An 18,088-nucleotide genomic window follows, 5' to 3' on the forward strand; every position below is an offset into this window, starting at 1 on the left:
CCTACCTAAAGTTGTTTCCAGGTTCTACATCAATCAAGAGATTGTGGTTCCTGCTTTCCAGGTTCCGAATTCTTCACCGGAGGAGGCCACCTTGGATGTTGTGCGGGATCTTCGGAATTATGTGGACAGGACAAAGGGCTTTCATAGTACGGATGTTCTCTTTGTCCTGTATGACATTCAGAAACGGGGCTGGCCGGCTACTAAGCAGTCGCTGCCTAGATGGATCCGTTTGACTATTCACCACGCTTATGCTGTGGTAGATCTTCTGACCTTGTCCATGGTCACAGCTCATTCTACCCGGTCGGTGAGAACTTTGTGGGCAGTGCGACGTGGTGCTTCTGCGGAGCAGCTGTGTCAAGCGGCCACGCGGTCCTCTGCCAATACGTTTCTGAAGTTCTATTCCTTTGACACTTTTGCGTCTTTTGAGTGAAGGGTTCTCAGCGCAGCCCAGGAGCCTTCCCTCACTTAGGGGAGTAGCTTTGGTGCATTCCAATGTAAAACCTGTGTCCCCTATGGAGGTAGAAGAAAAGGATATTTATGTGTTTACTTGTTAAATCCTTTTCTTCAATTCCATAGGGGACACAGGGCACCCGGCTTTGCTCTGCTTAAAGTTCTCCTGTTCACATTTCCTGTGTGTTTGGACTGGAGTGCGTGCCAATCTTCCTTCTCCTCCTTCTCGCTCATTGCCGTAGGCCTGTTAACTTAACTGAAGTGCCTGTGGCTGGGGGTGAGGTATAGGGGGAGGGGGGAGCCTGGGCTGTGGTGAACATGTTTACTATGTGCTGCATAGATTCCAACCCACCAACCTATACCCAGCATAAAGCCTGTGTCCCCTATAGAATCAAAGAAAAGAATTTAACAGATAAGCACATAAATCTCCTTTTTTCTAATTTTGGGGTAGCCTACTGCTTGTCCATGAGTGTTTGAAATACATTGTAACTGTAGCACATACATACTGTATCATACCATTAAGTCCATCAACTACTCCCATATACTGTACCAACCATTTCCCTGACTATTACCAAAATCTTGGTTCAATCATACTACCTGTTATTATCTGAGACATACCGTGTATGCTTCTTCCTTTCCTTTTCTCTATCATTCTGCCTCATTCAGTTTCCTAATCCTACAGTTTACCCTGTGAAACCATCTGTAGCAATTGTATTTTCATCATAGAAGTTTATAAAAGTTATCATTCTCTTGCTTAATTATAAACCTGATGAAATAATTTGTCTTCTATTTAATTTGTCACGTACAGGTTGTGGCCCACTCTTCATCTTGATCCATTGAACTCAAAGGATGTGAAGTCATTGATAAATGTTGAATGTGGTGGAGCCAATATTGTATTGACCAAAGAACAGGTTGGATTCTTTTATACTTTTTATAGTCCCTATCTAAGGGCCTGATTCAGAGCTGAACGCTCTGACCAGAGCGCTCGCTCTGAATCAGGGCCCTCCTCCCTAAAAATGGAGCTGCCTCTTGGACGCTCGCATAGCTGTGGGTTACCACTCACAGCTATAGCGAGCGTCCATGATGATGGTCGCGATGGTCTTGACCATCGCGACCATCGGGCTTGCGACAGAGACCCTGCGGTAGGGTCTCGCTGCCGCAAGCCCTGGAGTGATTTTGGCTCTATCGGAGCCAAAATCACTCCCACTGACATCACTAGTGATGTCAGTGAGGCCCGGCTTGAGACGGTAGGCGTTCCCATGGGAACGTCTCCGTCTGGCAGGCACGCCCCTGGCACGCCCTCTAAAGGGGGCGTGCTGTCAATCAACATCAACAGCACGCCCCCTTTGGTGCGAGACCCGGAGCGATGGAGAGCCCGACGCTCGCCGGGTCTCGCACATGCGCACGACAGAGCTCCCTCCGTCGTGCTCATGCGCAGTGGGGGAACATCGACCCGCTCGCGAGCGTACTGCCGCTTATGAGCGGGTCTGAATGACCCCCTAAGTTTAGTATCAGAGACTTATTAGCTAAAGATGATTTAGGTACACAATGTGTACTGAACCCCAGCCACCCCTCAGCAACTAGATTTTATCTGCGTAGTGCAAATTCCTCAAATGAAAGCAAGTGTCTGTTCCAGTTTGAATATTTATGAAATCCGATTAATTAAAATAGTTTATCACTATGATGTTAGTACTCACACAGCGAAGGGCTTAGCCAGTTTGGTCAACATGGCAATAATTGCCAACCAAAATAGCAACATTTGGGACCAGGTTTTGTTACCGGTTTATTAGCTACAAATGTTTCCTAGAATAGATCACATTGTATATTTTGTATCAGCTAATCTGTAGCCAAATGCTAATTGTTATATCTAAATAATCACTTAACAACTGAAAGGTTTAATGCTAAAACTAAAAAGTAATGTTCCATTATTTGCCATTGATTCAAGTGCAGAATCCCTACATACTTTATATTTTATTTAATTTTTTATTCCAGGAGAGAAAATTGGAGAGACACTGTCGGTCTGCCACAACCTGTAATGCTTTATATGTAACTCTACTAGCCAGAATACTCATCTGGTAAATTGAAATGATTGACATTAGTTGTAGTTGTGTAATCTGTGGTTTGTTTAAAAAAATTGTGAGCTTTTTAAACTTGTAAAACATTTTTTAAAAAAGTTGTCAACTAAGTGATTTTAATTTGGCCATTCAATCCATAGTTCGTTTGCTGCATTTCTTCTGTATTTTGTTAGTCTTGTTTATTTATACGGTTCCAAATAAATCCACAACACCGTACAAAGGGGAAGTAAAGTATATGCAGTATAACAAATATTACATAACACATAGTACATGTATATGAAATAAGAGAAAAAGTACACCATTTACCAGTGGACACACTGGAATAGAGATTGTAATATTAAAACTTAATATGTTTTTGAGAATACAATTAAAAAATTACATAAAGTACTGCTATATGTAAATAGCTGGTGGTCAGACAGTGGAAAGTATGTGGTGGAAAAGTCAAATATGGCAGAGAGAGAAGAAGAGGTCAAGGAAGTGACCAGTACAGACAGTGCTTGGCAGAGGAGATTGAGGGAAGTTTGTTATCAGCAGCATCAGTGGGACTATCAATGGGGATATTGACATCCCCCAAGATAAGGGAGGAAGGTTCAAGGAACCAGGCAGAAAGTTTATTGAGAGACAAGATCAGAAGAACAGTAGAAGATTCTGACATGAAGATGGATTTTCAGAATAGGATGAACTGTGTGGACCTCCAAAAAGGAGAAGGAAAGAGACGGCTTAGAGGAAATTATCTGGAAGGTGCAGTGGGAGAGATTAGGATTCCCACACCACAGCCTTGTCTACCTCACGGTCCTTGGTTGTGTGAGAAGGAGAGGTGGCATTGGAGGAGGAATGGTGTTTGCAATGGTGAGGAAGTTTAGGAAGTTGGAAATTAAGAGGCCAGTTTATGCAGACTGATTTGGCATTCCAAAATTCACAGGAGAAAGGGAGAGAGAGAAGATGGGAGATATAGATAAGGTTGTCAGGATTGCTGGTACATAGGGTTTGGGTGGAGAACAGAGAGTGGGTATGGGATAAGCAAACACATCCTATGAGAAGTGGGACACCTGAGAAAGAGATCTAGTGAGTGAGATGAAGGAACTTCAAGGCAGAATTATGAGGCAGTGTGGTTGGGAAATAGATCATGCGGTTCAGGGTGGGGAGAAGAAAATGAAGATGCTAAAGCAAAAGAACTAAGAGGGAGAAATAAGCTGGTGGAAGACACAGACGTACATGGGGAGGAGCCTCAAAGCTCAGGACAGCACAGATGGTGTAATGGTTAGCATTACTGCCTCACAGCACTGAGGTCGTGGGTTCGATTCCTATTCTGGAGTTAGATTCACACTCCAAAAATATACTGGTAGGTAATTTGGCTCCCAAGAAAATGAACCCTAGTGTGTGTGCATGTGATAGGGAATATAGATTGTAAGCTCCACTGAGGCAGGGACTGATATGAATGGCCAAATATTCTCTGTAAAGCACTGCGGAATATGTGTGCGCTATATAAGTAACTGGTATTAAATAATAAATAAGGTGCAGTGACAAATCAGGGTCATCTGGCGGGAAAGTGAAATCATGGAGAAAAGACATAAAGAAGAATGAACAGTATGATATATGTTCTTATTTACAAAAATAAGCAATGCAGAAATCTTCAGGACTGACAATGAGAAGCATTGTAGTGTTTTCATAAATAATTTAATTTTTGCAGCATTAAAATTATTTTGAAATAACCCTAAAATTCGTTGGGTAATTGTAGTAAATCTATATAATAAATTTATAGTCGAAATCTATTTGAAATGTAAACCTCTTCTTGTGCAGGGCTGGGAGCATGGGAAACGTTGCGGATGTATTACAGCAGTGCCTGCAGTGCCAGGATACAGTGTCATTGTATAGACTTGCACTTCGATCAGTGCAGGACTTTATGCCGACTGCAAAAGACAAGGACCTAATGAGGGAGGTAAGAGCCCTGAAATGTTTCAGCTTAAGGCTGCCAAAAATATTCTTATATATGTTGTCTGAAATCAGGGCAACCATGGGGGAAAGACTTTACCACGTGGCATTTATGCTCTTCTAAATGAGAGACTCCTTCATCATAAGCAAATTGTGTGTTTAAAGGATATTTTCTCACAGCTTAAACACATAGGCACTCAATTTGTCCATGTATCACTAGCCCTTGGGACATTTATTAAATGTGATAATATCAGGATTTGCTACACAAATGTATTAAAAGATTTTTCAAGAAATAGCAACAAGCATGTCACAAATAAGACAAAGAATCGAACATTGATCCCATCATCAGGTTAATAGGCTAAACAATAAGTAGGTATGGAGAAACTGAACAGGCAAGTAATGGGACTGACAACATATATTAAATATGGATAAGAAAAATAGAGGGAAGGAAGAAGAAAAGGGAGGATGAAAGGAGGTAAGGGGATCGATTGTTCTCGTAGTAATGGAGGGTAGGAAAGATGGAAAAGGAACTGCTGGTTGGAAGGACAGCTAGAAGGAGCCTACTAATTGTAAAGTGTTGGCCTCATGGCAGGAGATTCAAGGTGACATAGGGCCTGATTCAGACCCACTCGCGAGCGGCTGTCCGCTCGCAAGTGGGTCGATGTTATGCACTGAGCATGCGCACGACGGAGGGAGCTCCGTCGTGCGCATGCGCCAGACGCGACGAGCGAAGGAAAGTCCTTCGCTCGTTGTGTCCGATCAAAGGGGGCGTGCTGTCAATGTTGATTGACAGCACGCCCCCTTTGGTGGGCGTGCCTCCCTGACGGGGGCGTTCCCACGGGAACGCCTCCCGTCAGAAGCCGGCCCACTGACATCACTAGTGATGTCAGTGGGAGTGATTTTGGCTCTGATAGAGCCAAAATCACTCCGGAGCTTGCGGTTGAAAACCTCAACCGCAGGCTCCGGCTCGCAATTTCGATGGTCGCGATGGTCTCGACCATCGCGGCCATCACAAAGCACGCTCGTATAGCCTGTGGGTGGTGACCCACAGCTATACGAGCGTCCAGGAGGACGCTCCATGAAAATGGAGCCCGGCCCTCATTCAGAGCGTGCGCTCTGCTCAGAGCGTACGGCTCTGAATGAGGGCCATAATTCCATAAAATTTGTGGGGGAGCTCATGAAGAGAATTGGTGATGTACACTAGGTGATAAATATGTTAAATGGAGTTATGTAGTCCAGAAAAGGGAAGGTCTGCTAGCCATCAGTTAGCTACAATGGAACAATTGGCTGCGTTGAGAATGTGTCTAAGTGAGACTATCCAGATTGGGTATATAGGCCTTGGTAGAAGGCAAAATGAGAGACAAAGCAGTAGTGAAACGCCCACTAGGGAGCAAATTAATTGATGAACCGTGTACCAAAATTGCTTAATCTTAGGGCAATGCCACTATATATTAGTGAAGGTGCCCTCCTCTCCACAGCCCCTCCAACATCTATTAGAAGCCTGAGGAAATATAGCTTGAAAGTTGGTAGACACTAGGACCCATCGTTTATAAGTATTCTCCTTAATTCTAACATAAATGGAAGATTTAGCCACGTGTTCTCGAATTTTAATCCATTTCTTACACAAATGCAATTTATTTCCCTTTCCTGAAATGTAGCACCTGTCTCTGTGCATTTATGGCAAGCGCAAGGCCTTAATGTACCAAAATAGTGGTTGAAACTCTGGCTATTGGAGCTGGGCTTTCCATGTAGACAGCAGTCTAGTTGCAGTAATGCGCCTCCTTCTGTGGTCATGATCCTGAATGGGAGAAAATTGTCATGTTTGACAAGGAGGCAGGAAATGGCTTAAAAAAGAAAAGTTTATCTACCAAGATGACAGAGGCAAAAAATGAACATACATGTAGTTATGTGCCAATGTCCTTTTCTGAGGGTCTGGCTTATAGATGACAATACTGTTGTTTCACATTTCATTTCACGCCACTTTTCATTATTTTCAAAGGAAAGAAGTTATGAGCTTAGACAGAGGGTGGCACTATAGCTACATCTACAGGGGTGCCAAAAGAGTAGTGAACCCTTTAGAATTGTCTGAATTCCTGACCTTTTATATGTGTTCAGATTTTTATCTTCGTCAAAATAGTAGATAAAAAGAACCCAGTACATCAAATAACACACAAAAGGATATTCTTTTTCATTTATTTATTGATTAAAATGAACTAACATTAAATTTCTTCAGGAAAAGAAAGTAAACTGCCAGGATTCAGTAACTATTGTGATTCACATTTAAGAACACATATATGCAAAAATTAAGAGAATTCTAAAGGGTTCACAAAATTTCAGTGGATTCCGTATGATTGGTCCTCCCCAGGAACCCTAACCCTCCCCCTACCTTCGATCGGTAAGCCGGGTGTTGTGCTCCCGGCGTATATATTTGCATCCAATACAGTTTAGTTTATCTGCACAATGGGATTGAGGAAGAGTTTGTAAGGCTTTTTCTAGCAATTTCCCTCAGTGAATCACTATCGAAAAATGCACAATGCAAATCGCTTTACCAAATTTCTCTAAATGAATTTCAGGGGGCTCTCTCATTCCCTCGAGAAAATGGGCCAGCCGCCCACTTCCCGGGTGAAGTTGGCAGTTTGATGATGTGTTTAGCATTGAATTGTGCCATTATGGCCCCGTCCCCACTGTTCAAAGCTGCGTTGTACATTGGGGACAGGACCACAATTACATGACTTCTGCAATGTCCTCCCACACATCTGACTTGGTTGCTCTCCGAAACTCTCCTAGAGGGGGCTGCTTAAAAGATGACAAGTATTATTCACTTTTACAGCTGAGCATATTGTCCATTAAGAATATTTCAAGGTGAACATCTAGTTTGTACTTTTCATAGATAACTCTACACTCATCTCAATTTAATCATTTTACTTTGCAAAAAAAATCCCTTTTTCTCATTGCTCCTGCTTTTACTTCCTCTGTTCAACTCCTCCTTCCAGCTGATAAAACTTCTGCAAACACCACCGTCTTGCTTCACACCCATGCACTTCACTGCAAATCTAGACGCAGCAGTGCAGGTTGAGGCATGTGAACACACTAAGAATATTTTGTATTGCACATCACTCGTTTTGGTACTTAATATATCAGCTCCGTTATCTTTCCTGGTCCAGATAGTCTAACCTTTAATCTAGCCACAGATCATTGTTTTATGTTTGCTCTATGAGTCTCTGCTGGGTACACACTGGCAGATATATTGGCCGATTAATTGATCAGCCAATATATCGTGTGTTGGCCAGCCAGTGTGTCCCAGCGATATGTCTGCGAACTACGTCGTTCACAGACATGTTGCGTCGGCTGTGCTGCACAGCCGATGGCAGATATATCTGCTCATCGTGCTGTGTGTATGGGCGATCAGCCGACCACCTGTACACTTGCTGCAGAGGCCATGGGGAGGGGGGCGCAACCCGGGGCCAGATATATGATGGTTGTTCAATGTGTATGAACAACCATCATCTACAGATATATCTGCAGATCAGTCGATCTGCAGATATATCTGTTAGGTGATACTCCTTGTATCTTCTGTCATCTGTCTTTTCCCTTGTTCTGTCTCATAGCTTGGCATCTAGTTTTCCCTGATCCAATCTTTAAAACTTTGACTGATGCCACTCCCTTTGCTCGCTTGGAAGATAGACTTTGTGGTGAGGCTCAGTGGAACTCAGAATTCTTTCTTCTCATTGCATCTTCAGGTTAGGGCAGTAGTTTGTTGCATGGCAAGCTTCCTGCCACAGATGTTATTTCGATTCCACCTTAATGACTTTGTGTTGGGCATATCTTCTTTTAGACTTTCTGATTCTTCAGTCCTTAATTCTTCTTCTTCAAAGAAGCCATCATCAGCAGAACAACCTACAAGGTAACACCCACCATTGGAATCTGGTAAGGCGTATACCACTCTAGATGCGCCAACCCTATTGCAGATCATTGCACATTTGACACTGAGTACATAAACCATGAAGACTTCCTAGACCTTCAGAAATGAGAAGCCTGTGGACTAACCTTATAAGATTCTGCCATCTCCAGTTGGTGGCGCTGACTGAGTGCTTCTTTTGATGCAAGGTTCTGCATGCAACCTTGCTGTTGAGTACTGAGGTCTTCCCTACTCTTTGTCGGTGGACAGTTTGCTCGTGGGTACTTTTTGGGTATTGATATACCTGTTTTGTGGTTTCCATGTAGTTCAACTTTTTGCTACATTTTCTGTTTTCTTCTTTTTGTTTTGGGCTAGATTGGATTGATATGTTCAGTCTCTTGTCATGTCTAAGATTCACTTTTTGTTATCTATAGCCTCGTTGTTCTACTTCACCTCAAGTTACATGAGTAAAATATGTAAAGGGAACCCTGTTTCTTACGAATTTGGTAAGTTTGGTCATTGTATTTTCTTTGCAGATACTTTCCCTGATCAGTGTCAGCCACAATGGAGTGAGTGAATGTGAACTGATGGAGCTCTGTTCTGGGCTGACGTGGCCAATATTAACATTCTTGGTGTATCACCTACATAAGATGGTAGCCCTACGATACAGCTGTGGTCTGCTTCAGTATCAACATCTCCAGGTACATCATTATTTTTAATAAATGACCACATTATTATTTTGTTTTTAAGTATTCTGTCTGCAAAATAAGGTATAATGAAGACTTTAAAAAATACATACTGGTTTTACATAAAAATTGCCAATCTTCATGTCTTATTGTCCTGCACAGTAAGTAATTTAAGTAACACTCACTAATCGCTAGCATGCAGTCTTATATGCTCCATATACCACTTAACACACCTCATTCAAAGTCTGTGTATATTTCAACAACCCTGTAGTTATCATAGACAAGTGATACATCTAAGCTGACCACACACAAAATCACTTTGATGATTTTTGTTACCGAATTGTTCTATTACCTGTATGTATGTGAGCCACCATTAATGATGATTATTGGCCAACCAGAATGAACGGGCACTTGTCGATTTTAGGTGTTTTGACATGACCACTGTCTGTTTGTCCCAAAACTTATACTGATAAATAAACTTGATAGCACACACAATAGTAATATGCTTTCATGCATTTCTAGTTCTCTGTGAAAATAAATTCCTGTTTATAAATGTAGATGGGCTCTATGACCAGGAAAACTGCAGATTTTGAGGTTACTACTTGTATAACAAGTTTAGTAGTGGAAAAATTACGCTGTTGCGTCAAAACATGTTAGATGATTGTTGATTAGTGAGCTGACACGCACCTTCAGCTTACCAGGTTAGCGACTCCACTTACAGTCTCTGAGTAGCACTTCAACAAACTCGACGCAAAGACCGCTGCAGGAGGTGAGAGCCGTACAGTCAGGGCTGGCGCTAACATTAGGCAGCTGCCTAGGGTGCCGGCCCCTGGAGGGCGCTGCTTAGTCAGCCTAATATTAAAATGAAAGATGTCTCTGAAAGAGACATCCTTCATCTGCATACTGGCAGCGGCAGCTGCGGGTCCTATCAGCAGTAGCAGCTTTTCCCCTGCTGCCTGGACTGGCTACAGTACAACCACAGCACTGACATGTCATGTGCTGTCAGTCACTGTGCAGCCAACCCGACCTCCTTCCTTTCATCCCCTGCTGCTACTGCCTCCTCTCTTTCCGAAGCTCCACCTCCCAGAGGAAACAAGGAGCTGCATGGAGCACATTGCTGAGAGTGAGAGGCAGCCTTTACTGGTGGTAAGCAGCCTTTGCTGGTGGTAAGTGCTGTTTAGATTGGACCACTTGCACTAAATTACTCATGTTTGCTCCACAACTGTGCCCCTGATCGCTCCCTTCCCCCTCCATGCTGCTGGATGCTGAGAAAGGCACAATCAAGGAGAGTGAGGGATGAGTTCTCCCAAACACAAGTGTGCCTGACATATGGGGAATGTAGTATGACAGATAGTGGAGGAAATGGAGCAGGTATGTAGGTAGGTCTCTGCATCTCTCCTGTCCTGGAACTGTGGGCTTCAATCAGAGGCGGTCGGAGGATGCAAGCGGTCGCTCAGAAACTGGGCGGCCGCTTGCATCCTGACCGCCCGCCTCTGTTTCGGTCGTTAGGCTGTGGGTTTACACCCACAGCTCTAACGACCGCTAAGGTGATGGTCGCGATGGTCAAAGACCATCGGGGCTTACGACGAGACCCTAGGGTAGGGTCTCACTTGTCGTAAGCCCCGGAGAGCTTCTGGCTCTGTCAGAGCCGGAAGCTCTCCACTGACATCACTAGTGATGTCAGTGGGGCCTCCCCCAAACAGCAGGCGTTCCCATGGGAACGCCTCCGTTTGGGCTGCCACCCCCCCGGCCCGCCTTCCAAACGGGGCGAGCTGTCAATCAACATCGACAGCTCGCCCCCTGTGGAAAGAGACCCGCTACGACCAGCGCTGTCGGTCGTAGCGGGTCTCACGCATGCGCACGAAGGAGCCGGCTCCCTCGTGCGCATGCGCACTGGACAAACATCGAGGCGGCCGTGCGGTCGTAGACCGTACGGCCGCCTCTGAATGAGACCATGTGTGCCTTCTTCCTGCAGCTAGAGAATGTGTTATTTGCAGACCTGCAAGTTTCAGTGTTGTTACCATTGTGATGCACTTATTTGTATACTAAAGGTCAGATCAGTATGCAAAAAGCATTGCATTGTACAGTGTTCTGATCTATCTACAGAAAAGTGGGTTCATCTTAAATGCATTTTGGCATTTGCCAATGTATATGAGCCTAGAGGGGGACATTTTCCAGTGTATATGAGCCTGGAGCTGCAGATTTCAACCGCTGTGCTGCGGGCGGTTGTGAAGTGTGCCGCGTCAGTCGGAGCCGCTGGGCACATTATACAGTCCTGTGGCCCGGGCTGCCGTTGAGCTCCTCTGGGAGGCCCGGGCCGTGACCTGCCTAGACGTGGCGGCGTGACATCACAGGTCACGCACGCCGTGTTGCGCCAAGGATATTTAGCTTTTTAAAATCAAGGGAACAAAGAGCATGGGGTCCCCTGATTTACCACTAACCAGCACTAGGCTTTACCAGTCAGGGCTGCTGGCACTATAGTAAAGGGCACCAAGGGGTCCCCATGCTATAGTGCCAACCAGCCCTAGGATGGTCAACACAGGGCTGGAATCCCTAGGGAAATGGGACCCATTAAAAAAAATGTGGGCTGCCTCTAAAGACAACAAGCTTTGTGCTGATAGCACTTGGGGTATTCTCCACACCCATTAGGTAAGGGGGGGGGGGTGTCCTGTCATTTGTAATATTTCTTTACATGTACCCACTTTTTTTTGCATTCCTTACTTTCCTAGGGATTCCAGCTCATGTGGCGAGCTTTATACTAAGGTGCCATGCTTGAAATGTTGTGTTTGTATTGGCACTAGTTGTAGTATAAGCACATTTTGCTAACTACAGTTGTAGAAAGTAAGATTATAATCATGTTAGAATACATTTTGTCCCCAGGCATGGGAAGCTGTGAGACTGGAATATATGCAAGGAGGCCAGAATATTGTGTCTGAGTACCGAGAGAAACTAATACAATACTTCACCACACAACTAAGGTACAGTACCCTATAATAAACATATTTTCTCTTTTCTGTGGCTTATGGTTTAAATATTCCCATTTTTCGACTTTGTAGCGTTGCACATATTATTGAGTTAGATAGCATTGGCAGCTATATTAATTATACACTCCTTTGTGAACTGTCAAAAACACCATCAGTATCTGTAGTCATGTGTGGTTAAGGGGGATCGGTATGAATGACTGCAGGAGTGAACATCCTGATAGGTAGCAGTGAACATCCCGATGGATAAGTAAACTAACTATATCTAACCCTCTCCCCCCCCCCCCAACCCTAACCCTCCCTTAGGGGTGCCTAAACCTAACCACCCCCTAGTGCCCAACCCTAGCCCCCCCCCCCGTCCCCGCAGCCCAAACCTAACCCTCCCGGGGGGTGCCTGAACCTAAGTCCCCCCGGGAGCCCCTAACCTAACCCTCCCCCACCAAGGCTGCCCCCCGTCCGGATTACCTTCATTCGGTTGCCGGGCATCGGGCTCCCGGCGTAGGGATAATGATAGGCATCAGGATTTTGACGCCCATCATTAGTTTCCTATCGGGATTGCACAGTCGGGAAGCCAGAGGTCGGCATTTCGACCGTCGGCTTCCTGACTGCATACTGGTTAAGGTGGTCTGTGAACATTTAAGGATACAGTAAGCCAGTGAAACTTGCAACATTTTACAGTGAAATGCAGAATGAGGTGACTATTTTTCAGAACAGTTTAAAAATTGTTCTATATTTAAAAAGTTACCTTGCAGTTGCCCACAAGGCCCTATAGTAAACAAATACCCTGTGAAATAGACTAGATATTATGTATTATGAGGAATGTAGTTATGAGAGGCCGTCGGTCTCCATACCGACATCGGAATCCCGACAAGGGACTAAAGATGGGCGTTGATATACTGATGCCTGTCTTAATCCCAACGCCAGCCCGAACAAGGTAGGTCCGGGGCGCCCTTAGCGTTAGCTGCGCGCTCGTAGGTTTAGGGAGCAAGTAGCGGGGTTAGGTTTTGGAGTGGAGGTTAGGGTTAGGCATCCCTAGGGGGGAAGGTTGGGGTTAGGCACCACTAGCGGGGTTAAGGTTAGGCACTTACGGGGTAGGGTTAGGTTTAGGCATGAAGGCGGGAGAGGGTTAGGGTGTGGGGTGGGGAGGGTTAGGCTACAAAAAGGGAGGGTTAGGAGGGGGAAGGGGGGAGGATAAGTACACTTACCCAACCCCTGTCAGGATACCAACCTCCAGGATGCCGATGTCAGTATTCTGACAGGAGGCATCCTGACAGCCGGCATTTCATACCCATTCCATATTACGATCCCTTCAATAGTCAGCACTGTGTAATACAGTATTTCCGTGCTTTATAAATAAAAGATAATGCGGAATATGTGTGCGCTATGCAAATACCTGTTAATAAAATAAAGAGATCATATTACAAACCAATTTGAATGATGTGAGGAACAATTGATACATTAGGGGCATGGCAGAGGCATTATCAGCCAACTATATTTACACAGCCAAATGGCATTTTAGTACAGTGTGTTTGTGTTGAAATGAGGAGAAACAGTGGGGGGTGAAGGTATAAATGGCAAGGAATTTGGCATTTTTGAGATCTTAAGACTGTTAGTTGTTGGCAACCATGACTGTCATGCACCTTCTACATTAACCAAACCCCCTACCTGCTATGGTTCTTTTGCTTTTATGTTGCATGGACACTCTTGTGGGCACCTGCCAGTTCAGAGTAGCTGTGTGTCCGGTTTATTTGCTTGGTTCTACCACTTCAATCACTATTATAAAATAGTGTCCAAAATAATTTGTGATGGCTTCTTTTCTAGTCGAGACCGCGTGACATGGAGAAGTGCAGATGAGCTCACTTGGCTGTTCCAGCAACAGGGGGAGAAGCAGAAACTGCACCGTTGTCTCATGAACCTCTTTGTATCGCAGAATCTTTACAAAAGGTGTGTTCAGGCGCAGTGTAATATGTTAGGGCGGCAATTCAGTGGATGTAAAGTAATTGCGATTATTTAGTCTTGTAATGTAAATGCTATAGTTAAGTTATATCTGACTACATGTGTTGCATGAACATAGTAAGGTTCAAGAAATAAACTGGTCTGTCCAATTCAACCATTGTAAATTCTATTACTTTGATTTTAGGGGCCATTTTGCTGAATTGCTAAGTTACTGGCAACTTGTGGGGAAGGACAAGATCTCAATGGCCACTGAATACTTTGATGCTCTAAAGCAGTACGAGAAAGGCTGTGAAGGGGAAGAGAGCATGACCTGCCTGGCTGACCTGTATGAAACACTGGGGCGCTTTCTCAAAGACTTGGGTCTCCTCAGTCAGGTCCCTGGTTTTCTCTTATAAAGTTTATTTGTCCTTTTCATAAAAACAAATGATAGTGAGTAATCAATGGAGCTGGGATATGAACATCAGCAATGATTGGACAACGTTTTTTTTTTTTTTTAGGAGTTACTTAACCGTATTGCAATGATGTACTGTAATCCATAGCAACCAATGATATGTAAATCTAGGTGATAATGGGACAAAAGTGGGCTGTACTCTTATTATTTGCTATGGAATATTGTGCATCATTACCATTTAGCATCTTCTTATTACCCCATTCATGCGGAGTAACCGGCATCTGACGATGATATACCACAGTTTTACGTTTGTGAGCTCCAGGATGGAAATTAGGGTATCCTGTCCATGAGCAACTCCCCATCTCCCAACTACAGCTGCCAATGGCAATTGTCATGTGCCACAATGTAGTAAAACATGAGTTATTTGCTTAGAAAACATTCTATCAACTTGATTTCAAGCTTTTTGCAGATTGGCATAAATATCTTTTATATTATTTTTCCAGCTATTACAGGTTTTGTAGTGGATTAAACAACAAGTTATGTTTCTCATGTGACAACATGTATGTATTTATTTTTTATAATAGTTCTGTATATTCATGAGTTTAAACGGCAAGAAGTCACACGAAACATCAGCATCCTCTATCTGAGCAAATGCAGAAATAACTAATGCTCTTAGGTATAATTGTGCATTCACTACACTGACATGTAGCTTAATCAAGTGTTGTGTTATAACTTATTACAGTACCAACTTTATGAGGTGCCAGCTCAGTATTTAGGAGAATAAAGGCAACTTAGACCATGGCCCATACTACGTGGTCATTTGCCACTTGCTGGACAATAGCTGAAAACTGACTTTTCATTTATACTTTATAACATTGTTATTATGTGCTGTTGTAAACTGCCAGGATGGTAACTACTGTACTTCCAGTTGTGAAATCATGATATATTATACCAATTCTAGGCTTTCCTTATTCTGTAGGCTGTGACACCTCTTCAGCGTTCCCTGGAGATTAGAGAGACTGCTCTGGATCCAGATCACCCCAGCGTGGCCCAGTCACTGCACCAGCTGGCAGGGGTTTATGTGCAATCCAAGAAGTTTGGGAATGCCGAGCAGCTTTATAAGCAGGCTCTAGAAATAAGTGAAAATGCCTATGGCAGCGAACACCTGAGAGTAGCTTGGGAACTAAATGCCTTGGCTGTGTTGTATCAGAAGCAGAACAAGTAAGACAGAGCAGAGTAACAATAACAAGCACGCAGTTGTAATGCAAATATGTCTTTAAAATGATGATTAAAGTCTCTCTGGCTTCTGCAAAACATGGAAAAGGAAACTGTTTCTGCATAACATGTATGTGTAATTCTAAATATTATTATATCAAGACATTAACTTCAAGCCTTCGTTTGCCTGAACTGTCCATTAGGCCTACAGATTCCATTGTACAGCACCAGATATTTATAAGGCTCTTAATATGTTCATTATATTAATTTTATGCTCTGTAGGTATGAGCAAGCAGAACAACTGAGGAAAAGAGCATTAAGAATTAGACAGAAGGCTGCAAAAAGAAAAGGGAGTATGGTAATGCGAAACATTGTTGAAACTGCACTGTACAGTACATTTAATCAAAGAGGAGATCACTATTAAAACACCATATTTCTGAATTATTACACTATTACTTAAAAAAAAAAATAAACTAAGAAAAGCTCAGAGCCTCCTTTTAAGTTTGTGGGTTTTTTTCTTTTACACAACGGGTACAATGTTTGAAAAAATGTTCTGGATTCTAAATAATGTTGTTCAATATCTAAGATATTGTGCATAGATTGTGCACTATGAATTGCTAACACCAAGTTCAATGTGTTCCAAGTGTAGAATCTGACACTTATCTCTTCCCTACTCTCTAGTATGGGTTTGCCTTATTAAGGCGCCGCGCTCTTCAACTGGAGGAACTCACACTGGGCAAAGACACTTCGGACAATGCCAGAACACTAAACGAACTTGGAGTTCTCTATTATTTGCAGAATAACCTAGAGTGAGTACTGATATGTGAGTAATAAAACCAAAACATAAAAATATACACAAAAACCTCCATAACCCCCAAATAAAGTAAATACATACAAAAGGAGCAGACTAGATAGACTAGTACTGTATTTCTGACATCAAATTCTATGTTTCCATCTTACAAGCTCTCTTATTTAAAATGGCTTGCATTTGATTTTTTTTTTCAATTAGTTGGAATGTGAAATTGTCTGACCTTTTACAGGGGAACCACCATTGTAAAATGTTATAGAAAATAAAAAGGTTTAAAAAAATCCCAAACTTTTATTACGTTAAATAATTAGTTCCAGAATTTAACAAAATAAAACGTTAACTTAATTGGCAACCAATTGAACTGCACCGCCAGTGATTAGTATCCAATTCAGTGCTCGAAGTGTGCCGGTATGCAACGGTATGGCATACCGGCACTTCAAGCAATAAACTTTTTTTTTTCTTCTAGTTTATAGGGCAGAGAACTGAGCGGGAAAGCTACATGTCTTACTGTCTTCTCCCGCTAGGCTCAGTGAAAAGGGGTGGACTGTGTCAGTGTGCTGCTGCCCTCCCATTCGTCCCCCGCCGGAAGGTCTCTGGAGTCCTCCTCCCCAGCGCTGTTGTGGCTAGTGGCTTGTGCCTCCAAAACTCCGACCGCCCGTCCGCAGGTGCTGTGTTCCTCACCCCTGTCCAGCATTTTGGCTGGCTTGTGCCTTCAAACCCTGCCCACTTACTCATGTGTGCCGGGTGCCCGTTCACCGCCCGTGCCGGGTGCCCGCTCACCACCCGTGCCGTGTGCCCGCCCACTGCCCATGCCGGATACTTGTCCCCGCCGAAGGTGTGCAGCATCCGTTACATGCTGCAAATGCAGTCCAGCATTGTGTCTCCGTCATTGGCCTCCCTCCTGGCCGTCAGTGTGTGCCCATCCCCCACTGGTTTCAGTGATAGGAGCCATAGCCATACAGCTCCTTACTGGCCTCCGCGGTGAGGGTGACTGCGCTGGCTGAGGGAGCCCAGAAGCTTGGTTCTACTGATGGGGGCTGGCGGGACTTCCCCCTTCCCCAGTACAGCTGTTGGTGCCACTGGCTCCCTGCTTCCCTCTGAATAAATCCTCTATGTCTGGAATCAGAAGCCTCAGCTCTGTTGCAGCAGCTTTCAGCGAGTTTTATACTTGTTTTCAATTATTTTTCCTAATGTGTACCCCACCTCCCTTGTGTGCCTCCCCACCTACCCTGTGTGCCTCCCCACCTCCCTTGTGTGCCTCCCCGCTCCTGTGTACCCCACCTACCCTGTGTGCCTCCCCACCCCTGTGTACACCACCTCCTCTGTGCCTCCCCACTCCTGTGTACCCCACCGCTGGGCGCCTCCCCATCCCTGTGTACCCCACCTCCTCTGTGTGCCTCCCCACCCATGTGTTCCTCCCCTGTGTGCCTCCCCACCCCTGTGTACCCCACCTCCCCTGTGTGCCTCCCCACCTCTGTGTACCCCACCTCCTCTGTGTGTCTCCCCACCCCTGTGTGCCTCACAACATTTTCCTATTGGTGCTAATGTGTGTGTGTGTTTTTTTTCCTGTAGCCTATGTATTACTTTACTTTCCTATTGGTGCTATTAGGGGCAATTCAATGTAGCACAATGTTGAATAGCGCCGGGTAGAGGTTCCTGGAGCTATTCAACTGAGTGCGCTGTATAAATGGGTACA

General features: G+C 44.2%; 1 protein-coding gene across 5 annotated transcripts in view; it reads left to right on the forward strand.

Annotated features, from left to right (window-relative positions):
• Positions 1-18,088, forward strand: part of NPHP3 (nephrocystin 3) — an 83,816-nt gene that overhangs the window by 47,905 nt on the left and 17,823 nt on the right. For 3 of the 5 annotated variants that reach the window (XM_088462810.1, XM_088462811.1, XM_088462812.1), the window contains 10 exons: positions 1,259-1,361; positions 2,443-2,525; positions 4,326-4,464; positions 8,892-9,056; positions 11,922-12,019; positions 13,844-13,966; positions 14,163-14,352; positions 15,349-15,590; positions 15,867-15,942; positions 16,266-16,393. In XM_088462810.1, coding sequence (XP_088318936.1) covers positions 1,259-1,361; positions 2,443-2,525; positions 4,326-4,464; positions 8,892-9,056; positions 11,922-12,019; positions 13,844-13,966; positions 14,163-14,352; positions 15,349-15,590; positions 15,867-15,942; positions 16,266-16,393 — 1,347 coding nt within the window. Of the gene's footprint in view, positions 1-1,258; positions 1,362-2,442; positions 2,526-4,325; positions 4,465-8,891; positions 9,057-11,921; positions 12,020-13,843; positions 13,967-14,162; positions 14,353-15,348; positions 15,591-15,866; positions 15,943-16,265; positions 16,408-18,088 lie in introns of all 5 variants that reach the window. The other 2 variants (XM_088462814.1, XM_088462813.1) reach the window with 2 other exon arrangements.

Source organism: Taudactylus pleione, unplaced genomic scaffold, assembly GCF_031769625.1.
Source record: "Taudactylus pleione unplaced genomic scaffold, aTauple2 ptg000053l, whole genome shotgun sequence".
NCBI classification, from domain to species: Eukaryota; Metazoa; Chordata; class Amphibia; order Anura; family Myobatrachidae; genus Taudactylus; species Taudactylus pleione.